We start from the raw sequence: 24,762 nt of genomic DNA, 5'->3' as shown, positions 1-24,762 counted from the left end.
CAGAGCAGATCCCAGCCCTTTCCAGGGTCTGAAGCAAGAATCAGACACCAGCTTTACGGGGTCTGCAACAGAAAACAGGAAACAGGCTCATAAAGGGTCAGTGACAAGCTACCTGCTCAAACGAGAGAGCAGACACTGATCCTTTACAGGGTCTTCATAAGGGAACAGGCACCAACCTCATACAGGGCTGCAGCTGGGAACAGGCAGGATTAGTGAGAGAGCAGGCAACACGCTGATGCAGAGTTTGCTACAAGGAAAAAGCAGCCAGGAGAGCAGGCAGAGACCCCAAGCAGGGTGCATGACAGCAGAACAGTAGTCAGACTGAGAAAATGAACAGTAGGGTCAAACTCTTGTGCATCGCGTCCATGTGACACACTGCTTCCGTTTCACTATCCTGACCCGGGATATCTTCTCGCGCAGGAGACCCGGACAACGAGTTCCTTACAAGTGCTTTACTTCTGGCGTGCTGCTCTACAGCAGGGTACGAGCTAAAGGTCCACCCAGAGTGGTCCTGCTTTAACCTGAGTTGATCCCCGTCCTATTGACCAGCCCATTACACAACTAAAGGCTTGTGGCGGACGAGTATAGTAGGGGGTAAGATGTTGTAGTATCTTGTCATTCCCTATGCTTTCCCTCTCTACCTCCATTAGAATGTTAATGTGATGCATCTAACAGAATGTTGGTGATCTGCCTGACAGATTACAGTTGGCTGGGCTGAGCACCATGTTGGATGCTCCTGGTGGGGTCTCCCTTTACATCTTAGAATAAAGCATCACTAAATACTAATCTACGTGTGGACTTCTCATCATTACATTCATGGCGACGATCTAAAGAAAGAACCTACACCTGTCAAGTCTGGAAGAACTTCAAGCTGTGTGAAATTAAGAAAAGAAACAAGAAACCTGGGAAGGTCCTCAAGCAACAAGAAAAGTTACCCCAACTGCCAGCATGACCCCACCAGTGACCTACAACCGGTCGCCCACAGCAGTCTGGCAGTCTTCCTGGGTAACAGTGAGTCTTCAAATTTTATGTTGGAACTGTGCTTTCACGCTAAGCAAACCTGTTTGTACTGACTTTGTGACTCACGCTTTATCCACACATGAGGTTAAGCATTCCTTTTGTCTACCTTGCCTGTTGTCATATTTACAAGGAAAACCTACTATGTGCTGTTTTGGAGCTGTACCATCAAAAAAAAAAGAACCCTCATCTTGTCATTTCCTGGCTCATCCTGTGCTGTGCCTTCATTTTTGGTCTATTCACAAGGAGAGACAATCTTATGCTGAGTTGGAGTAATTGTTAATCAGATTCGTTCTGCTCCTTTACCCACACATGAGAATAAGGATTGTGTTTCTGCTCTACTATGATAGATGTCCTCCACTGTCTTTCATTTCTTTGCCCAGGGGAACATTTTTGCTTTTAAACTGGCTCTATGCTTTCAGCAGTGTTTTGACATTTTGTCCGCTTTATCACCATGGCTTGTGAAAGATTAATTGAAATGTTGGTGTTTCAGTTTATTGTATTCTACCTTTACCTTTATTTGAGCCAAATTCACCTAAAATCGAGTCATTGAAGCCATCGTTCGTTTAACTGACTTTCATTGTTTAAAAATGCAGCGTGTGTGTGCACGCTCTTACCTGCAATCTTCTACGGAGCTCCTGTGACGTCCCTCTTCTCTGCTAGATTCTTCGATGTCGTTTGATGTGGGGAAGCACCGTGAGCCACTCCGCCATGCGTCACTGTACGTGCCTCCACTTCGCCCTTGTGTTTCCTTATTACCAGCATTGATCAGTGTTTGCCTCACCGTTTTTCCTGTTTTCATTTTTAAACTGATTTCATTAAGTTTCGTTTTTACAATCCTACAAACAGCAAGTCATGTGAAATTTTTCCCTCATTTGAAACGGAAGTCCGTCAATTCTAAGGTACTGTGCACTTTTGCTCTTGCTTCTCTTCACTCGTGGAAAATGGATCTGCCTGCCCATTTGGAATGTGTGTGTCCCAATGCTTCTTTCACGGTGGTACACACACCTACATCTTGTTTTTCATTTCCAAAACGTGTGTCACGATGGTTTGGCGTTGCAGCAGATAATTACAAAAATGTAATCTTTCCCCTTTTAAAAAAAACGGACCTCCCTCATGAAAATAAGGTACTTTGCTTTTGTGTCAACTTTTTAAATAAGGAAGGATATTCTTCTCGGGGGCATTAATCGAGCTAAAATGTAATCTTTCCCCTTTTAAAAAAAACGGACCTCCCTCATGAAAATAAGGTACTTTGCTTTTGTGTCAACTTTTTAAATAAGGAAGGATATTCTTCTCGGGGGCATTAATCGAGCTCCGGCGTCTAGATTTAATTGGATGCATTTATATGAATTATTTTGTAACCTGCTGTTTAATTGAATACGATCTACTCCTATTGCTGTTTATGTCACATATGTTTTTTTTTTATTTCACAATTTCGTTTTGCATTGGTTCATGTTTAATGCAACTTGGGTATGCTTTGTACTTAACACAATAGTGTTTTGTTTTTATTGCACTCGCAGTGGGTTTTAGTCCCATCTGCGTTGGGTTTTGTGTCTCATTTGTTGCACTGGGTTCTAGTCCCACCTGCTCCTAGTCCTATTTTAACACAGTGGGTTTGAGTCCCACCTGTGTGGTTAAATGTTTGTAATGGGTTCGAGTCCCAATTACTTACAGTGGGTTTTAGTCCCATCTGTATTATTTATGTGTTGGCATTGGGTTATAGTCCCATTTGCTAACTGTGGGTTTCAGTCCCACATGTTTAATTTTTGCATTGGGTTTTAGTCCCTTTTGCTTACATTGCAATGTTTTCTTATGGGTTCTAGTCCCATGTTTCTTGCAATGGGTTTTAGTCCCACTTGCGCTGGTTATGTGTATTTGCGATGGGTTACAGTCCCATTTCTTTGATGGCATGTTTTTGCTGTTGTGGGTCTTAGTTCCACCTGACGCTACGTCAGTTGTTTACAGGGTTTTTGCGCCCTTTTGGGTGTGTGTATTTTCAGTCTCCTTCAGTGGAGCTATGCTTTGGTGTATTTTTAGTCTCCTTCAGAGGAGCTATGCTAGGGTTTATAGTCCTTTTGCATTATTGTATTTTTCTTTCACATTTAGATTTTTAAAAGTTTTACATCATATTTAGCTTATGCCTTCCATTTATGTGCTTTTATACTTTTTATGCTAAATATGTTCGGATTTACATGTATTTAGATGCTATGTACTTTTATTGCAACTTCTCTTGCACTATTATCTCTTTCATTACATTATTGTATTTTGCTTAGTGGTAATAGTGTTTTCGTGCGGTTTCACCTCTACCTTTCCTTTTGTTCTTTTCTTTTCTGTTTACTTCCTTTGGTCTTTTCCTTTTAGTTCTGTGAGAAGAGAGGATGGTCTATATGGTGTAAGAAGGGTGAATGGTTTATATGGTTTTTTTCCATTCTTCGATCTTGTTCTCTTTTTAAGTTGTTCCTCTTTTCTGTTCTTCTTTTTCCGCTTTCACTCATTCTACTTGCCTTCATTTTCTCCAGTTCTCCGTTCCTGTTTTATGCTTTTTGTTTTCTGTTAAGGAGAGAGGATAATGTAGTATCTTGTCATTCCCTATGCTTTCCCTCTCTACCTCCATTAGAATGTTAATGTGATGCATCTAACAGAATGTTGGTGATCTGCCTGACAGATTACAGTTGGCTGGGCTGAGCACCATGTTGGATGCTCCTGGTGGGGTCTCCCTTTACATCTTGGAATAAAGCATCACCAAATACTACTCTACGTGTGGACTTCCCATCATTACAGATGTTGCCTCAAACTCAGAGAGGAGAGCGCCTACCGACACTACCTTCTGACTGACTCTGTGTAGTATGTCATATCTGGGCGCCATCTGCATGTATGTGCAGGATGCATATTTTGACACAGATCTGTGTAGCGCTGTATATCAATTAGCAGGGCCTCACAGTGCTGTCAGGCTCAGGTACCTTCAGGCCCAGGTCTATAGGATGCAGAGCTTGGGACCATGTAAGGTGAGGTTCCCATATGCAGCGATGGGGCCCTCGGTGTGTGTGAAACGCTTTCTGTCAGAGTGAATCAGTCTTAGCAGTAGTCAGCGCTTACAGTACCCCTTCTCTTTGCATCACCCCCGCCCCTTCACTGCTCCCCACACTCCCAACCCTCCATTAGGTTTTTATTGCCATGCAGAACTGTCTGGGTTGAATATTTATCCTGATGGAAGCAGCGATCAATCATGGGTTCCCTCCAAAAAGTCTGGGGCTAACTATGAATCTGTCAGGACAGTTAGATTCGAGCGAACTATCCTAGGACAGGATATAAACTTTCCTCTTTGAATTTTAAGGAGCTCTGCACAGCACTGAAAAGAAAGGCAAAGACTAGAGATGGGACTTGTGGCCGTCTCCCTTCTACAGGTCAGCGCAAGACCCCCAGGACCGAGGAAGGACCTCTGTTGCTGCTGAGAAAGGACCCATTAGGTGGGCTGCTTGAGAGGAGGGTACTTGTCCTGATCATCCAGAGCCCAGTCCTGGGCTCAGCATCTTAAAGTGAGGAGGTTGAAGACTCTGAGCTTCCCCAGACCAGGAGCCTGTGATCGCAGCCCGGCCCGATGGTCCTTCATCCTGTGAGGGGTTTCCAACGCCAGTGAACTTCTTTCAGCCAAAGCTACAGGAGATCTTCACTCTGTGCTGAATAAAGAAGTCTGGCGCCTGGGGCCGGCATTTCCCTGTGTGCCTGATGAACCCTGCATTGCTGGTGATTTATCTGCACCGACCCCTCATAACCCTGTGTGCTGATCAATGCAATGCTACAGTTCTTCAGCTACACCGTCTGCTGTCTTCTATGACCATCTGAGCCTGTGTGCTACACCCTGCATTACTGCACCTCTTCTGTTGTGTCTGATGACCATGTTTGCCCACGTGCTACGTCCTTCATTGCTGCATGAAGTCTTCTGACACCGATGACTGCGTGAGCCCATGCACAACACACTGCGCTGCCACACTGAACCATTCAGTCCAGCTTGAGATCCCAAAACACCCACACACAGACCCTTTTGATCTTCTGCAGCTGCCTCTGTGGTGCAAGGTATAAGGTCTGAGATCTCAGCACTCTTCGTGCTATTTTACAGCTTCTTATATAGGTCCCACAGAGTGTATTCATTTATGATCCCTAGACACCCACCTTGTGATTTTGGGCAGCCATCTCTAGTTTGTCCAAAGGTTTCATTGTGATCCCTGAATACCCAAAGACATACCGTGTGCTCCTCTGCAGCCTCTTCTATGAGACTCATTGTGCACAACCTGTGATCCCTGAAAGCCGACATGTGTACCTTGTATTCCTCTATGACACTCACAGAATGACTTCTCTTGTGAGCCCTGACCACCCACGTACACACCATGTGCTCTTGGGCACCCTTCTATTTGAGATCCATAGGGTGAATTTTGATCGTTATCGTGATAAAGACTTCCGGAGTGAATTCACTTGTGAATCTCTGAACACTCACTGACATACCTTATGCTCCTCTGACGTTTCTCACTCTGTGGAACTTGCAGAACATCTTCTCTTGTGAATTGTGAACATCCACATACACTCCTTACACAGACTTCTCCTTGGGGTCCACGGGTGCAGTATGATCCATAAACATCCACGCACATACCCTCTACTCTTCTGCAGCCTCCTGAATGGCATGCACATGTAGGGTGACAAGATGGCTCCATCACACCAGGATACAATTTTTCTTTTCTGTGTTTTTGATTTCGCTAACAGTACATTCTGGGAGATGTGGTCTTGGTTGATTTTTGCTTGCCCCTCTTTCTCGCTCACGTGCATAGAGTGTGCCCTTTGACTGCCCCCTGGTGTGGCTCATCAAGAGACTTTGTCATCCCTCAATTTTCACGGACATACCTCGTGCTCTTCACTTGAGGTTCCAGAACACTCACACCCACACCTTGTGCTCCTTTGCAGGTTCCTCAGTGGGGCTCCCTGTGTCAATTTGTGATCCCTGAATGCCACAAACAGACCTTGTACTCTCTTCAAGCCCCTTCCATGAGGCTCATTTAACCTGTGATTCCTAAAACCCGACTTAAATACCTTCCATTCCTTTATGGGATTCACTGCGTGTCTTCATTACTGTGACCTCTGAACACCCACTCACATAACTTGTAGTCTTTGCCACCTACATGGGACCCACAGGGTGACTTTGAACCCTGAACACCCAGAGACACTGCATCTTCGGAGAGACTCCAGCAGTGTATTCACTTGTGAATCCTTTACACCCACACACACACACCTTGTGCTCTTCTGCAGCCTCCTCTATGTGGCACACATAGTGACTTGTGACCTCTGAACTCGTGCACACATGGTACGTGCTCAAAGGCCGCCTCCTTGATGGGGCTCACAAAGTGACTTTGTGATCCCTGAACACCCTCACACACACCTTGTGCTCTTTTGCAGGCATCTCTGTGGGGTACACAGGGTGACTTGTGACCTCTGAACTTCAACCCACATAGTTCTGCTCTTTTGCAGCCTCCTGTATGGGGTATATAGAATGATTAGGTGATCCCTGAACTTCCACCCACATACCCTGTGAACTTCACTTCAACTTGTAGTTCTAAAACACCCACAAACACACCTTGAACACTTTCACAGGCTCTTCAATGGGGCTGACAGTGTGACTTTGTGATGATCCCTGAATGTTCACAGACGTACCTTATACTCCTCTGCAGCCTCCTCTAGAGGACTTGCTGAGTGAGTTTTATGCTCCTTGGACTCCCGGCAGACCCAGCATATCATCCTCTGATCCTCTGCACAGAGCAGCCTCAGCTTCTCTTCGTGTTTCTCACACAGATTCTCCTCCAGGCGTTTCACGGGGGGCAGATGAAGCTGTTTTGCAATTTCTACAACGTTCCCCAGTTGCCTGTTGGGTCGGAGGTTTTTCCCAGAAGAGATCTCCCTGCACTGTGGACAGGGGAAGTTTCCATCTCTTCCCTCCCAGCTCTGAGTGATGCAGGAGCGGCAGAAGTTGTGTCCACACTCGATCATCACCGGATCCTTAAAATATTCCAAACAGAAGGAACAAGTGGCCTCTTCCTGGAGGTTCCCGAGCTGAGCTGCTGCCGCCATGATGCAGAAATTCTTACGTTCCAATTCTCTCTCTTTGTGCAGTGGGTGTGTCTGTTTGTCCGCTCCTCTCTGTGTGCGTTGGAACTTCCGGGTTCATGGTACAGTCACAGAGCTGTAGGGAACTGACTTCTCTGCTGCATGGGTTTTGACTCTAGGTTTGCCTCCTCTCAGCTAAATATGGGTTGCTTAGTTTTGCTCTCAGATTCTGTAAGTGAATACGTTTCTCTGTAAACTCCTCAGTATTATTTTTAATATGTCAAGTCTGTGTCTGTTGATTTATAATAATCATTTAAGAATTGTACTAACTGCGTTATAAAAGATTTTGAAGCAATTTCTTCCTGCATTTTCTATATCGGGTTTATGTTTCAAAGCCCGTAAAATAGCTGCTTTTGCTTTAGTTTTTTTAATATGTTCCAGCCTAGCATATAACTACTAGTTAGGCCATCAAATAACCAACCAGATGCAACCCCACCTAGATGTGTAAAGGTTCATGTGCCGATGCCTTTACAACAGCAGTTTTGTATTTAAATGAAGACTGGACTGCTGTCTGTGCTTAACTGTTTTCTATGCGAGGGAAGCTTGCACTGCTGCTGCATGAGATAAACTGTTCTTTCTGTGAGTGAACGAAGCAGCACTGCTGCTGTCTCTGATTAACTGTTCTTTGTGTGAGGGAAGCTTGCACTGCTGCTGCTGCCTGTGATTGCCTATTCTTTGTGTGAGGGAAGCTTTCTTTGCTGCCTGTGATGAACTGTTCTGTGAGTGAAGAAAGATTGCACTGCTGCTCCCTGTGATAAACTGTTCTGTGAGTGAGAGAAATCTCCACTGCTGACACCCTGATGTTCCTCGTGTGTGTGAGGGAAGTGCAGCTTGTGCAGTACGTATTTGTGTAAGTGAAACTTTCACATGCTGTCTGCTGTACTGCAACTGTTCTGTGTGAAAGGAAGCTTGAACGGTTGCTTGTACCGCACCTGTTGAGAGGAAGCATGAACCGCCATTGCTGCTGATGAACCTGTTCTATGTGTGAGGGAAGCTTGAACAGCTTTTGCCTGTGATGCATTTCTTCTGTGTGTGAGGGAAGCTTGCACTGCTGTTGTATGTGCTGTACCCGTTGGTGTGTGTGTGACAGAACTTGCACTGCTGTTGTTTGTGCTACTTCTGTTCTGTATGCCACTGAGGTGGCAAGATGTGCTGAATACTGATGGATCGAGATACGGCCGGAGTAATTACCAGTGACTGACATTAATTCAAGCATTCCATATATCAGTTTTTTAGGTCTCGCCTGACCCATTGCTTGCGCTGGTCTGGCGAGACTTTAGGTAAGGGCTTCAAAAAATGCTACCACCGGCTACAGCTTGTAGTGTGCGGGCGCGCGCTTGAGTAGAGGCACCATATTGCGTGATTACTGCTGAGCGCGCACCACTCGCGTGCTTCCCCCGCGATCACTTTTGCTTTCATGGCCGTTTCTTTTACTGCCGCGCGGCCAATGCTTGTTCCTGTTTCCTTCTGCTCCCCAACCCTTTTCTTCTCTCTTCCCCTCAGCCCCCAATACTTATTTCTGTAATCCCTCATTCAGAAGATCTGTGTCGAACATTTTCACTCTTCTTTATGTATTACTTAAACGTGTGCTCCTTTCTTTTTGGGTCTCAGGCTTGTGTCACTGTCTCGCGCTAGTAGTGCCCCGTGCGCTTCTCCTATGCGTGGTGTTCTCTGCTCTCCCTTTGCAGTTTTACATGGCGCAGGCCTGTCCCAATGGTATCAGAGCGCTTTTCATGCGCACCAGATTACATTACACAAGGCCAGTTTTTAGGCCCGGGGTAATTACGCGATGTGGCCAGGATCACAGGATGTTGAGCCGAGGCCGGGACTCAAACTCACTTTCCCAGCTCTGGCCTCTTCGGCAAACCTGCAGACTCTAATGCAGGCGCCCCTTCTTTCTTCCCTCTTATCACTAGCTTCTTGCTTTTGTCCTCCTCCTCACTCTAAAACTCCCATCCCTCTGTCTCTTGATGTCCCTTTGTCATTTGTGTGTATGACTTGGCAGACAGAAGCCGCCACTCGCTGCCCGCTCACCGTGTGCCCACTCGTCTGGCTCTTCCTCTTTCTGCGCTTTCTCGTGGGCTATCTCGCTAGGCGGTGGCTGTCTGGTTTGCACTCACTCACTCGGGTATGTCTCCTGCTTCATTTTTCGCTCACTCTTCCCTGTACTGCTGTCTCACACACACTGCCTCTGCGCTGCTCTGGTATCTATCTGGGTGCAATCACCAGTGAATGTTGATTTGCCTTAAATGTCTTTGTCGCACTTCCATGAGGTTTTTGCTCGCTTCAAAACACCGGGGGTACAGGTGGAATGGATGGGACAAGGGTGAATTCAAGGACTTGATGATGAGGAAATGGAGCCAGGGAGGTCTTTGACACACCTGGGAGGGATGGAGGGTAGAAACCGAGCAAGGCCTTTCGTAATGTCTCAGAGCTCTCTTGTGCTCTAAATATTTTGTTTTCTTTCTTGGGGTTTCTCGCACTCTCACGAAGGCTCTCTGTTGTCCAGGCAATGTCGCGCACTCTCCAACAGTGTCTCGCACTGACACCTCAGTCGCCTATGTGATCTCTGCCTTTCAACACTGCACTCTCAGATTTCAACTTTCACTGCACTCTTGCACAGATCCGCTTGCCCTCAAACACCCTACACGGGACTGAGCAACGATTTTAAAGAAATAAATAAGACAATTAGCGAGAGCTTTTTAAATTGTTATTCATGTACATACTCCTACACACAGGACCGGCCTTGGGCATGAATGAGCTGGGCCTAAGCCCGGGGTGCCAATTCTCAAAGGGGTGCATCTGGAAACTGTCCGACTTAATGTTATGCAAACAGCAACTAGTATATCCCACCTGGTATCAATCAGGTCCCTTTTAAGACCTTGCAATCAACCCTTAACGTACCTCAGCATAATTGTTAGTGCCCCATCAACCCCCTGCCCTCCTTCCATATTCCTTACACCTCCGTCACACTGCAACAAACAGGGCCTGTCCGGTCAATCCGATTTAGGGCCTAAAGACAGTTACATTTGATATTCTTACAAGGCATGCATGTCTCGTACACACAGGGATTGAACTAAGTCAAATGCTTACCTCCAAATCGTAGTTTCTCCTGAGTACTTGGAAAGTGATGTGGCGAACTCCCAGAGCTGCTGACTTTGGAACTGGGAAACCACTTTCCAGTTTTGCTCAACATCCTTTGATTCTGGGCTAATCACTTAATCTTCCTGTGCCTAAAAATGAATGCGATCCTATGTAATGTAACTGGTGCTCAGGTAAAGTGCTCCAATACCTTCAGTTCCAATGTGCTCCATATAAAACAAGCATTGCCATAGCCAACAGGTCTCGCTTTTGGGAACTTATAAGTATTTAGTTATGCAGCACAATATCCTTGGTGCAACAACATCAACTGTTTCATGGCTAAACACTTATAAGGTCCAAAAGAGAGACCTATTGGCTATGCCAATGCTTGTTGTATACTTTGGTGTGTTGCCAGAAGAGGGACAAATATGCCCAGACAGGGGTCCCGTGTACAATGTGTCACTGGAACCAAGTTTTACCTTGCTGATGAGCTCATAACTAGGGAAATAACGGTCCTGGGTTGCTTGTGTTCCACTTCGGGGAGGACCTGGCTTGGCAGTACGGGCTTGACTATCCCTACTGGAGCAGGGCCAAAACCAATTTGCATATAGAAGTGCCCAAACTGGGGTGGCACGGTGTGAAGAATAACAATGAATTGGGATGCAGCCCAAGTAATTACCAGTGGCTAAAATTAATGCAAGCATTCCATCCATCACTTTTTTGTGTACTTTAGTTTGTTGCCCTAAGTGGGACGGGTATGCCCAGCAGTGGATCTCGTGCACACTGTCTCACTGGAACTAAGCTGTACCTGGCTAATCAGCCCATAACTAGGGTGATATTGGTAATGGGTTGCTTGTGTTGCAGTTCATGGAGGAGATTGTTGTAGGGTCAAGACTGATTTGAATATGGCTGGGTCCAAAGTGAGGTGGCATGGTGTGCAGAATAACAATGAACTGGGATGCAGCCCGAGTAACTTCCGATGGGTTAGATTAATTTGAGCATACCATCCATTACTTGTTTTGCAGGAAAGTTCTGTGTTTTGATAAGTCACATTTTTGACTCATACAGTAGCATAGAGGGTTAATGTGTCTGCTGCACAACACATTGTGTTGCATGCGGATCACAGGTCTGTTTTTTATTTATAATTGTAACTGTTTGTGACAACGAGCTTCTTTTCTTACTTCCAGCTCATACGTTACCAGCCTTTTACTATAAAATAGGGATCTATTCACTGGCATCAGGGAGCTGCATGTAAACTGTAAGTCATGGGTGTAGACTTTATTGTTTGTTTCTCGATCTGTTGTTATTCTAAGATTGCAAAGAAGGGATCCTTCGAGAAGCAATAAAGTCTTACTAGCACAGATAACCACAACCACTGCGTCAGGTTTTATAGCCTGACTTTGAGGTTCTTCAGCCATTCACTCTTAATATATAATGTCCAGATGTATGGATGATATGTGATTCCTTCACCTTAAAAGTTATTATCCTCATTGTCTTATTCAACATTTCCTGTACATTGATTGACATGTATGACTTATTGTTCCTGTGTGTGTCATGTAAAGCGTTCTGACATTGAACCCATCGCAGGGTCCGGCCTGATTGAACAGGATAAGCCGGGCGAAGCAGTGAATCCAGAACAGTGGGAAGGGGCGTTCCGACGCTGAAGCGCAACCCCGGTCTCTATGTGTCGCAAAGCAAGGAGTCTCACTCGCTGAGGGTCACGGACAGGAGAATCGACAAACGGGGGGCGTCACTCTAGTATAGGCCGCACCCAGAACCTCCCCAGAGAGACTGGTACCGGCTGGAGGCGAGCCCGAGAAGCGGAGGCCCTCAAACGCTAAGCACTCCTGTGGCAGGGCGAGCTCCGAAGAGCAAGGAGCCCCCCCACGAGCTGGCAATTCGACAAGCAGAGAGGCGGCAGTGCAATATCGGCCATACCCAGCACCATTCCCAAAGAGACCTGTGCTGACAGAGGTGAGACTGGGAAGTGGGGGCTCCCAACCATCGAATGCTCCCATGGTGGGGTGAGTTCCCACACCAATAGGCCAAACAAAGGGTTTTCCTCCTGCAAAAGCGCGGCACCAGGCATCGAGCGCCGTGCCATGGGGAGCCTCCCTCAAGGTGGCTGGAGGAGCAGGCAGGCAACAACATGGTGCCGACTCCACCCAGCACCATAATCCAGAGGCCTGTGCAGAGGTGAGGCGGCAAAGATGTAGTATGCGGTCGGGTGAGGATCGAGTAGGTAATACCGAGCGGGTTTACCGATAGGAGCAATGTTTCCACGAGGTGATCCTGCCCTCGCCTGAGACCATGAAGTGCTAATTAGCACCAATACATATGCACCAATAAGATACAAAATCGTATGTATACAAAACGCATGTTTATTAATTAACAGCGTAAAGATAGAGATATTGTAATTAGACAAATTTAATTTAATTAAATATAGGAGTGGAATATACAGGGCTGGACCCTGTATGGTCCTGACGAAAAGCTTGGGGGAGCTTGAAACATGTTGACCACAGAACACTGATCTAGCCCTAACTTAAGGCCAGATAACAGTGTCACCCCTTTTTAGGTCGAGGCTACCGTCCCACTGCGAAGCAGTGGGGGGGCGGAGCCGAAGACTTATTGACTTCAACAGTGTGCTTTATCCTGCCTCTCTCTTCCATTGGCTAGCTTCGTAAATAAAAGCTAGCCATTGGAAGAGATGTGTGTCATTTACTATTTTCCCCGCCTTGATGCGATCAGTGGGCGTTTCTGTCTCTTTTTTTAAGTCCCGCCCCCACACCCTCCCTCTCGCCGAGGTCCCATACTCTTTTCCCCGGCTTGATGCGATCCGTGGGCGTTGCTTCTGTGTCTGTCTCTCGCCTTCAGCTCTTTCTGGAGCTGCTCGGCTCCGCTCACCCCCCACCCCCCTTCCCTCTGCCAGCAGCCCTCCTCCGTCCTGCTCTCGCCGCCTCTGCCCACAGCCCTCCTCCGTCCTGCTCTCGCCCCCTCTGCCTGCAGCCCTCCTCCGTTGTCTGAGGGTACAGCTCTGGACAGGAAACGTGATGATTGGCCGGAGTTTCGTGCAGGTGGGGAGAGGGAGCACTGCAGACTGGAGCTCAGCCGAGGCTTTTAGTGCTTATGATATATGATACTAATATTCCAGGTGTATTAGTGAAGCTTGTTATTCTGCAGTACTCCAATCGAGCGGTGCCAGCCCTTGCTGCCTCGTGTTTCTTTAGAAGCAGACGGGCTCCCTGGTCAGGATAATTAAAGGGGCACTTCTCAGACCTGCTCCCTCTGATTTATGATTAAAAATAACACGCACGTTTTCCTACTCCATCACACGCTGAGGCCTGCGGTTAGGGGATGAATCTGTGATGGGTGACGGAAGGGGACAGACAAATAAAAGCACCAATAACAGCGCTTCCCACCCAAGACCACCGACAAGCTGGCAATACAGAAAAATATATGATGGACATATATTTTAAAGTGGCAGTTTCCATTGTAAACGCAAGAGGCACACATCTACCACCAGTGTACACGACTCCAAGGGCCTGTAAGCCACAGGAGCGTTTTGTGAAGTTAAACGCTCGCTGCTGAAACATGCGGCAACTCCTACCCAGCCTCCCATCCTCTCAAAACTGTTAAATTGAGCAAAACTACATTGGCCAAAATCAATACTTGCTTTTTATAGCGCTGAGAAACGGCAGACGTGCGGTGTGACGCACTATCGACAAAACATTCCATTATTATTTAAAAATAGGATACACTGGAGCCTTGGGCGCACTTTGAAAAGAGGATTGTAAAAATGCGCCTGAGATTTTACATTAAATGTGATGTTTTGCCAGAACCAGGTGACTCGTAACTTATCTTTGGAAAGGTCCATAACTAGGCTGTCCCAGTACACATTTTGACGTCTGTGCATTTCTTGTACCCTGCGTTTGTTTAACGTTGGGGTGGGTGACGGTACTTGTTTTTACTGCTCTTGTCATTGGATGTTTGTGGATAGGCCGCATCACCTCGCACTGCCCCCACCCTCAAGCTCGACCTCTGTTGAATCTCTTCAGGCCCACATCCCCGACAAACAGGGCGAAGGTGGTCTCTTGTTATTAGTGAATGTTGAGACAAGCCTGATTTTCCCTAGCCAAGTCATGCTCAAATGGGACGACCATTAGGGCATTAATTCTAGATTTGCATATATTCCCTCTAGATAACTGTATGCCCCTTCAGTGGCTATGTGCACCCCGTTGCTTCTGCTTGCATTGCACCACCCCCTCTATATAATAGCATAGATATTAAAGGAGTACCATGCCATTGCCGACTGTCACCTCTATCTCCAGCGGGCCAGCCTGCCCCACCTCGACTCTCGCCTGGGGAGTGGGGAAGGGGGGGGGGGGGGGGGGCGGCCCTCCCACAAAATGAGCCCTCGCCCCGCTCAAGATAACACTCGCCCCGGGTGCTGCACCACAGACACACTCACTCTCCACCTCTGGGTGTCAACATACGGGCAATACTCACGCGTTTATTCGGTCTCTGGAGCACTCCTGAGTAACATGTGGCATGGGGGCTTATTTACAAGCCCCTTGCGCCGCAAGTGCGTCACTTTTAACATGGAAAAAAGTGACGTAAGGACGGTGCAAGAGGCTTGTAAATAAGCCCTGTAATATTTTGATTGTTTTGATTTTATTTTATTAAATGCGATTTTTTATAGCGCGAACATTAACCGAAGGTGTCAGAGTGCTTTACAAAATAACCAGTTCCGATACATAAGGATTTAGGATTACATGAGTTACATAAAAGATGCAAACAGGAAAACAACTTGCAAATGTACAAGTTGTAAAGTCACACAGGGAAGAGATAGAAATAGAAAAAAATGCAAATGTACAAGTTGTAAAGTCACTCAAGGAAGAGATACAAATGGATAAACTCTAAGAATCACAAGAATGGTAGTGAGTACAAAGGTCTACTACATATAATAGTGGTTGGAGTTATCTGTATATACATATATATACAAATAGGTGCATGGTGCATCTCCTTCTTTTATTCGTATTTTATTAATTTTATTGGAGAATCGGAAATGTATTGTATATGCATTCTTTTATGGTGATTAATTTGCCGAATAAAGATATTTTAACATATACAAATAGTAGATTTTGTGTTTGTGTGGCTGTGTTTTTGATTGTGTCTGCATGCCTGTGGGCTTATGAGCGTGACTTTGTGGTTGTGCCCGTGTGTTTGTGTGTCTGTCTCTTTGTATGGGTTTGTGGGTATTTGTGTCTGACTGTGTTTGTGTGCGTCTCTCTGTGTCGATATGTCTGTTAAAGGAATGTGTCAATGTGTTTTTGGTGTCTTTTGCGCGTCTGTCTCACTTTGTGCTCTGTGTATCCGTGTCTGTTTGTGTGCCCCATAACCATGTTTCTGTTTCAAGTGGGCTGAGTTTTACCCTTCAACAAAATAGCTACAAGAACGCACAGTGCGCTAAAGTAACATCTTTAACTACAGACGCGCACTAAAGACCAGATCAACACCGAGGAAAACAATTGCCCCTTGCCCTTAATAGTCTCGTAACTTTATTTGGTATAAAAATAAAAGTCTTCGACTAGACACGACATTTAATGTAGGGTTAGGCAAAACTAGCAGAATTTCACTCTGTGGAATTCCACAAAATTACAGAAAAAACCTCTGCAAGATTTTGTGGAATTCCACCAATGGGCGTAAAATATGAAGCTTGTGCTGCAATTCGGTGGCGGTAGCACCAGCTGTGCTAAAACGCAGTATAAACGGCCCCATGTGTTGCGCAAGAGTATGCAGCCATTCGAATCGATTTCTCAGCCGCTCGAGTGGAAAATCTACTCGGCTTCAACAAATCTACTCGAACTAGGCTTCTGACCACAGTTGTTTGTGAACTCTGTCAACCACCGGCGTTATAAAATCGCGCGAGGAGATGTCAAATCGCGTTAGCCATCCGCATATTGTGGAGCATCCCAGGTGAAAAATTCCGCCAAACAGCGATTGGCGAAATTTGCAGAGAAAACTGTGTTAAAGAGTAACAAAGTGGCGAAAATTCTGCCAATTTCGCGGGTGGTACTGAACCATTCTGACCATCCCTAATTTAATGGTAGCATATTTTGCGTTCAGCAACACTGTGTGATTTGCAGAGGGGTGTTTAGCAGCCAATTAAGGTCTTCAGGGGTTAAATTCTTATGTTTATCACTTACACTTCATAAAGATGTGTTCACTATGTTGTAACATTTTAGAGGTGACAAACCTCCCCAGAAGCAGAATGCACGACAAATATATATATATATATATATATATATATATATATATATATATATATATATATATATATATATATATATATATATATATATACACACACACACACAAAATGCATGGAATGTTCTACCATTTTGTATGGGTATTTGGAAAATAATAAAATCATTTTTATAGTGTATCTCCTGCTGGTTACATGACTGCATCCTAAATAATTTTAGGAGGTTGAAGTGAATAGGAACCGAGTACCAGTACTTTTATTATGAACTATCAGAGAGTCACAAGACTTTTCACAACGAGAAAAGGGGTACTTTTCAAAAATAGCTATTTTATTCCACTTCTGTACACTCTTTGGGGGTCGTTGTTTCACTGATACTCTTGCAGAGATGGTGAGTAGGATGGATCAAAGGGGTCACGTGTGCCAATGACAGAGGAGGCAATGAGGACAGATGGAGGGGGTGCTGACTTTGCCCTCCTAGCACCCCTCCAATGGCCTTCCAACTTCTTGGAGCTGGAACACCAACTATACTCCTCCCCCTGCGCAACCACCAGTCCTATCACCCTTCGTGCTGCATTTCGGCCCCTGTAGACAAGTGGGCGCGGAAATACGAGAACACTTCCATGCTGGTGCCCACGTGGGCACATACTCTCTACCAGCCAACCTCAGCGAAAGCCACCGGAATCAACTGCATGCTGGCCACAAAGCGCTGCGACTGTCCGTCTTGAAGCGCAGCACTAGGCGCTCTAGCCTGAGTACAATCGTGAGATTCTGGGCAAATCGCTTTGCCTCGATGCCTTACAGCATAAAAGTGTTGTATGTAAATATGCAAAAATTCGCTGTAGATTCTGTGGTGTGGTGCTGTTCCAAGTATGTTCCCCATGCCCCACCCACCCCTCCATCCTGTGGACATCACAGAGGCCAGGCCTCGAGGTGCGTCCGCTGCAGGAATAGTGAGTGTCATCTGAGGAGATATAGTGCCTTGTGAAGGACGCGCGACTCGGTGAACCGAAACACACAGCACGACGGCGCTGGATTCCTATAGAGAGGCGTGTAGAGGTTGGTGACCGCAGTGGTAATACAGCGTCACATGCGGCATTTCATCCGCCCTGAGACAGAACCATAGGACTATAGTGGGGAGGAGGCAGGGGTTTTTATAGCTCCCAAAGCCGTGACAAGCTGCACATATACACCGTAATATGGTAGTGATAATAGAGGTAGCAGTAACACAGCATCTCAGCCTCCTTCGGAGCCACGGAGGAAAGGGGGCTGCACAGCCTATAGCACGCCGAAGCCGTACCAAAGTGCGTCTGGGCGCTGCAGAAACATGTCTAGCAGAAGCAGTGAATCTAGGTGAGTTTTGATACTAGGGGGTAGCAGTAACAAAGCATCAGAAGGAACATAACAGTCTTCAGAACCATGGTGGAAAGGAGACTAAACTTCTCAGAGCACCTCGAAGTCAGGCCACAGTGAGCATGGGCGCTGTAGAGACATCTGTAGCACAAGTAGTGATACTGGGGTTAGCAAGATCAAACCATCAGAAGGAGCATTTCAACCTCCCTCAGTACACAGTATGAACGGGTGGTCTTTCAATTGCGCCCCGAAGTAGTCCCAAAAGTGAGTATGTGCGCTCTGGAAACCTCTCTGACATAAAGAAGCAGTAGTGGTAGTGATAGCAGTGGTAGAAGTAACATCAGGTAGCAATAGTAGTTATAGCACTGATAGTAAGAAAAGCAACAATACTAGTGTAAGTAGAGTTGATTTCAGCAATACTGGTTGTGGTAATAGCAGTAGTACTGATAATCAGGGCTAGAGTCGGGGTACCACGTGGGTGGACGGCGTCCCCCAACTTATTTTACCTGGGGGACGCCATCCCCCCTGCCACACAGCTGGACTTCAGTCTTTGGCCTCTCTGGGACGAGGAGCTAGGCACCTTTCGTGACGTCACTTCCTGTGGTGACGTCACTTTCGGTGACGGCGTCCCCCCACTTGTTTTTTTACGACTTGTGCCCTGCTGATAATAATAGAATCATAGTGACAGTAATTATACTACTTTCCTGCTGGTCACAGGACGTTTTCCCGGACACGGCTCCCCGAATGCTCACAGCTAATACCGCTTGAAGTACACTTTATCACGTATAATCATAGGACAACGCTCTACCATGAGCTTCACCTATGTGCCCTAGGATTCGTTTTTAGGTCTCGGACTTGAAGGCTGCGCTTGCGCAGTCTCGTCTGAGACTTTATGTTTACAGTATGGGGGCTTAAACCCACCCCTCTTCTCCATTTGCTGGCCTCGTAAATGCTGTCCAGCCATTGAAGGAGAGGGGCGTCACTCTGTTTAAGCCCCGTCCGTTTCGGATTGAGGGGCGTGTTTTTTTGCAGTTTTCTCCCTGTGACGTCATCCGTCACTAAAAAAACACACCCCCCAGTCTGAAAAGGACAGGGCTTGGATAAAATAAGCAGGTAAAAATAAACTCTGTACTTGAACAAGAGCCCAAAAGCAGTTAATTATATCCCGGTCTCGCCGACCCCCGCTCTCGCCTCCCCTCTTCCCTCTGCCGCAGCTCTCATCCGTCCCCGGTGAGTTTGTTATACTGCTTCAAAGCCTTTATGTCTCACCCCTCAACACGACACTGTGTGCGCATAAAGGGCAGGGCTGGGCACACACAGGAGAGGGCACCTGGCAGCGCCGCCTCGCACGGGCCCAGCCCGAGGAGAGTGGGAGGCAGAGAGGGGAAGCGCAGTGGGAAGCACTTCAGGAGATGCCCAATACGGTGGTAAACTTTGCACGGAGCCATCTGGCCAAAGGTGAGGAGGAGGGGGGCACAGGTACCGCTGCGGTGGAGAACGCGACTCCTCCGCCGCACGTGCCAATTTCGATGACAGCCCCCTTTCCTCAATTCTTCAATTGAAACACTGAACTAAATAACCACTTTAAATCAACCATTATCCTTTCTACTCCGCAGCCATCATCACTGTCCTCTCCCTGTACCTGGTCATCGGCTATGGCGCCTCCTTGCTCTGCTCGTTGTGCTTGCTCCCCTGCCCCCTCGCTGTGCTTGCTCCCCTGCCCCCTCGCTGTGCTTGCTCCCCTGCCCCCTCACTGTGCTTGCTCCTCTGCCCCCTCGCTGTGCTTGCTCCCATGCCCCCTCGCTATGCTTGCTCCCCTGCCTCCTCGCTATGCTTGCTCCCCTGCCTCCTCGCTGTGCTTGCTCCCCTGCCCCCTCGCTGTGCTTGCCCCCCTGCCCCCTTGCTGTGCTTGCTCTCCTGCCCCCTTGCTGTGCTTGCTCCCCTACCCCCTGGCTGTGCTTGCTCTCCTGCCCCCTCGTTGTGCTTGCTCCCCTGCCCCCTCGCTGTGCTTGCCCTCCTGCCCCCTCGCTGTGCTTGCTCTCCTGCCCCCTGGCTGTGCTTGCTCCCCTGCCCCTGGCTGTGCTTGCTCCTCTGCCCCCTGTTCCCTCGTTGTGAGCTTTTTTTCTGCCCTCTGTTCCCTGTGTGTGGCTCTGTGTGTGCGGCTCTGTGTGTGCGGCTGTGTGTGTGTGGGGCTCTGTGTGTGTGGGGGGCTCTGTGTGTGTGTGGGGCTCTGTGTGTGTGGGGGGCTCTGTGTGTGTGGGGGCTCTGTGTGTGTGTGGGGGGGGCTCTGTGTGTGTGTGGGGGGCCTCTGTGTGTGTGTGTGGGGGGGCTCTGTGTGTGTGTGTGGGTGTCTCTGTGTGGGTGTCTGTGTGTGTGGGTGTCTCTGTGTGTGTGTGGGTGTCTCTGTGTGAGTGGGGGGTGTCTGTGTGTGGGTGGCTCTATGTGTGTGTGTGGGTGGCTCTGTGTGGGTGGCTCTATGTGAATGACTCTGTGTGGGTGGCTCTGTATGTGTGTGTGGCTCTGTGTGGGTGCAAATGCAATAGGTCTCGCATTTGCGAGCGATTAAGCTATTGGCATGCCATTTATTTATGTTTTTTAAAAAAAACATAAATAAAAATGTCATGAGCAATGCCAATAGCTCTAACTTTAATGCTTTCAGGGAGGTGGGAGCGCACCAGACACGCCCCAACTAAATTACCTTTAGCATGATGGTTCATGTAGTTCATTACTTCTCGCTCAGTTGAATTCAAAGTGTTCATAGCCAGTGCTGTATTATTAGTTTCAATTCGTATCCCTAGACACGTGTTTCATGATTCCTCAATCGTCAGTAGGGAAAAAAAGCAAAGTTCATAGGTTGCAGGGCATGCTGCCTTATCTCTCAGGACCAGTTCCACTCACAGCATTGTGTGTGTGGGTGGCTCTGTGTGGGTGGCTCTATGTGAATGACTCTGTGTGGGTGGCTCTGTATGTGTGTGTGGGTGGCTTTGTGTGTGTGGCTCTGTGTGGGTGCAAATGCAATAGGTCTCGCATTTGCGAGCGATTAAGCTATTGGCATGCCATTTATTTATGTTTTTAAAAAAAATAATAATAATAATAATGTCATGAGCAATGCCAATAGCTCTAACTTTAAGAATGCCGAGACCATTGCATTGTAAATGCTTGTTAATATACCAAACTAGGAGCAGAATAAATTGTTGAGGCCCACTAGCACGGTATTTTTAATCACACACCCACTCCACCATCTCCACACTTTGCACCACACATAGCCCGTCACAATAAAAGTGCTCCTGCGTAGTCCGCTAGTCGCAGCACGCCCCTTTTCGTAGAGAACTGGGAAGCCCCAATGATGAAGCATGTCACCGTGGGGAAACCCCGGTGAGTGAGGGGACTCTAGAAAGAAATTTTTCTTTCTCACTTTGGCAGACACTGTTAAAATTTAGCAGTTACCATACATACAAACTAGGTCTCTGAACCCTTCACAGGGGTTCCCTATTTTCTGATTGGGGGAATTGCCACCAGTGGTAGGTGGCAGTGAGTACCCAATAGCCCATAGCGCACTGAGCCCAGGGTCTGCAGCCCCCCATCCAGCGCAATGACAGACAGAAAAGGGGAAGCGCCTCCCACCAGCCCAAACTGGACAAATTCTCTTGGCAGAAGCACAAGGAGGGGGAAGAACGCCTCGCTGAACAAGCTCAACCCCAGTCTCAGGCAGCCGCGGATCAGGGTGACCTTACCCTGAATGATATAATGGCAGCCATCATCAATGTGCGCACTTTGCTGGAATCACAAATAGACTCAGTCTCAACAGAGGTATCCTTCATAAGAGCAGACCTGAAAACCTGGACACCAGAGTCAAAGAAGTCAAAGACAAGACACACACGCTCTTGGCAGACACATCAGCTCTTCGGAAACAAGTTCTCGAACTGGAGGTCATAGTAAACTGCTTGTTGAACAACTGGATGACTACGAAGGCAAATCCAGACGGAACAATGGCGGAATTTTAGGGGTCCCAAAGAGAGCCGAGTGACCATCGGTAGATCTATTCGTCCAAGACTTGAGCACAAAATATCTACAAATGCGAAATCTCTCTATTTCTTAATAGAAAGAGCGCACTGAGTACCGAGAGGCAGACCTAAACCGGGTGCACCACCGAGACTGATACTGGCACAGGTTTTCAACTTCAGCGACAGAGATATTATATTGCAGACATCCCACTGTGCCCTTCCGGTCAAATATGAAAACAATACTATCACCTCCTTTCCGAATTTCACCCTGCGGGTGCAAAAACAGAGACGCAGCTTCCTCAAAGTCAAAAAGGCCCTCAGGGACGAAGGATTGAAGTATTCCATGCTGTTTCCTGACAAACTGAGGGTAGAAGCAGAGAGCAAAACATGGTTCTTTACCACTCCAGAGGACGCGTGGGAGTGGCTAGACGGATTGCGAGAGTCGGTGACCAGAGCCCTCAGGACAGACTCAGGCTGAAAAGTTGGAAGCCACAGAAGAGAGCAGATCCTTGCACGGGAGAGGTACAACTTGCAAAGAGTGAACTGCCTGACAGCCCGAAGAGTGTGTAAGAGCAGAGACAGCAATATCATTAATGCACTTTCTGAAAGACCGAATGGCTCACACCCATCTTATACATTCACCTTTGTAGCACTCACGGAGTGTAGGGCTTAGTACTCCCAGACTCTGGCCTGAAAAGTTTGGCTGCCCCTCTAGAATACTGAACACTGTGCTGAGGGACCTATAACAAGAGGACGAAAGAGCAATCACCGTAATGTATTCATACCATGCCTTAATATTATACGTTTTGGGGTATTGCGGGGCAGGACTAGTGGGTCCACACCCCAGATAGCAAGGGTTGGGAGGGCAGCAGGAACTCTGCAAAGTTGGAGGGGTGGAAAGTTCAAATACCATCATGCAGGGAGGCAGGGTGGGGGGTGGTAGATTTTCAGGTTCCCAGGATACAGTTATAGTTACAGTTGTATCAGCAATGACCCACAACTGAATGCTTTCACCTACAAATCTAAAGCAGAGCAACATTCGACCCTAAACTTATGTCTCGCAGATCCGACAAAGACTGTCCGATCAACTACACTTTAAAGCTGGGCAGCAAACGCTTGTCCAACACGTGAGGCCAGTTCCCACTCACTCCCAAGAAGACCATGACAAATCAACATACCCAAGGTAGGATAATGGAGACGTCACTCAAACTGCTCTCCTGGAATGTTAACGGGCTAGAAGAAAAAATTAAAAGGGGAATTGTGCTCCAATATATAAAGAGACACATACCGGATATTGTCCTTCTTCAAGAAACCCACTTAGTCTGGAACACATGCAAAGCACTGGACAGATAGGAGTATAGACTACTAAATGCACACTCGGGCTTTACTTCAGGGTCTAGAGGAATAGGCATACTCTTACACAAGAGCTTTGCCTTTGTCATAGACCAAACCTGCATAGATGAGCAGGGCTGCTTCACAGCCATAACAGGCAGATAGCTGGAAGGTAAGAGGTTTCAATGTTATGTTGGTGTATGTTCCCCCAGCACTACACAGGAGTGCACTCGCAGATTGAGTAAAATGCTAATAGATCAGCCAGAGGGCAACCTGGTAATAGGAGGCGACTTCAATATGACGCTCTTTGACCAGAAAGACCGCCACTCCCCCCAGAAGCACACCTCACTCCCGAACCAACCTGGCCAACTTGGTAGATGTATGGTGCAGACTCAACCCCCTTACATTGCAATACACATTCTACTCTGAGGCTCACAACAGCCTCCAGAATAGATCACATTATAGCACTGGCTGACCAATTGCACAACTTTAAGAGGTACAGCATTTAGCAAGATGTATCTCAAACCACTACCCGATTTGGGCACGCTACACCTTAGGGACACCATCAATGCGCAAGACAATCTTACTAAACCCATGGCCCCTGAAGGTCCCGAATATCAGAACGGGCCACATCAAATTTACTGAAAACTATTTTAAAGTCAACGTTGGGTCAGTGGACTCGCCCCAGGGGCATTGCGAGGCCTTGAAAACAGTAATAAAGGGACAAGCATGCTTGCTAACAACAGGTCACAAAAAAGAAAAGAAGAAACAGCTTGAAGCGCTTGAGAAAGACCTACTCACCTATGAACTAAATCTTATGCTCACCCCAGACAAATCAACCAAACATACACTTGACATTAAGTGACAGGTATACAATGATCTAATAAAAGACGGCCAGGGCAAAACTTCTTGCGACACAATACAAAATATATGAGCTCCGAGACAGGGCGAGGAAAACTCCTCGCGTGGCTTGACAGGTGGGAACAGGTAAATCGCTGGGTGACCTCATTAAAAATAGGTGACGCAACATTGAAGGACCCACAAGAAATAGCGGAGCCTTCTCTGCTTATTTCACAGATCTATATTCTCTTGCTTCCCTGGCCACGGCCGAGGAGTCTAGTGACTTCTTTGTTGATCTGCCCATGGCAAGGCTCCCCTTGGAGAAGCAACAGTTACTTGAAGCCAACCTCACGGATGACAAAAACGCTACAGCAATCTGCAGTATACAATCCGGGAAAGCGATGGGGTCAAACGGCCTACTCATAGGTCTTCTTCCTCGCCTGCAGGTCGTGCAGAATGCTCCTGCTAGAGCCATTTACGGGCTTCATCGCAGAACCAGTGCGACTATCTTATTAAAAAATCTTCATTGGCTCCCCATTAAAAAACGAGTAGCCTTTAAGGCTCTCACACTGACCTTCAAGGCGCTCCATGGCACAGGAGCTACATATATTAGAAACCGTTTGGCTTTCTATTTGCCTTCGAGGATGTTAAGGTCAGCTTCCTTGGCTCTGGCTCAAGTTCCATTAATTAGACGGGCCAGGATTGGTGGACGTTCTTTCCGCTATC

The 24,762-nt window shown here is 47.2% G+C and overlaps 1 protein-coding gene across 2 annotated transcripts in view; it reads right to left on the bottom strand.

Annotated features, from left to right (window-relative positions):
• The window catches only part of LOC147710240 (E3 ubiquitin-protein ligase TRIM39-like), a 540,222-nt gene extending 533,060 nt beyond the window's left edge, over positions 1–7,162 (bottom strand). The window contains exon 1 of one of the 2 annotated variants that reach the window (XM_086920912.1): positions 6,715–7,162. In XM_086920912.1, coding sequence (XP_086777038.1) covers positions 6,715–7,128 — 414 coding nt within the window. In that variant the 5' untranslated portion in view covers positions 7,129–7,162. The remainder of the gene's footprint in view (positions 1–6,714) is intronic. The other variant, XM_086920913.1, reaches the window with a different exon arrangement.
• Between the last annotated feature and the right edge of the window lie 17,600 nt (positions 7,163–24,762).

This window comes from Lissotriton vulgaris, chromosome 5, assembly GCF_964263255.1.
Source record: "Lissotriton vulgaris chromosome 5, aLisVul1.2, whole genome shotgun sequence".
NCBI lineage: Eukaryota > Metazoa > Chordata > Amphibia > Caudata > Salamandridae > Lissotriton > Lissotriton vulgaris.
This window is presented reverse-complemented; position numbering and strand designations above follow the sequence as displayed.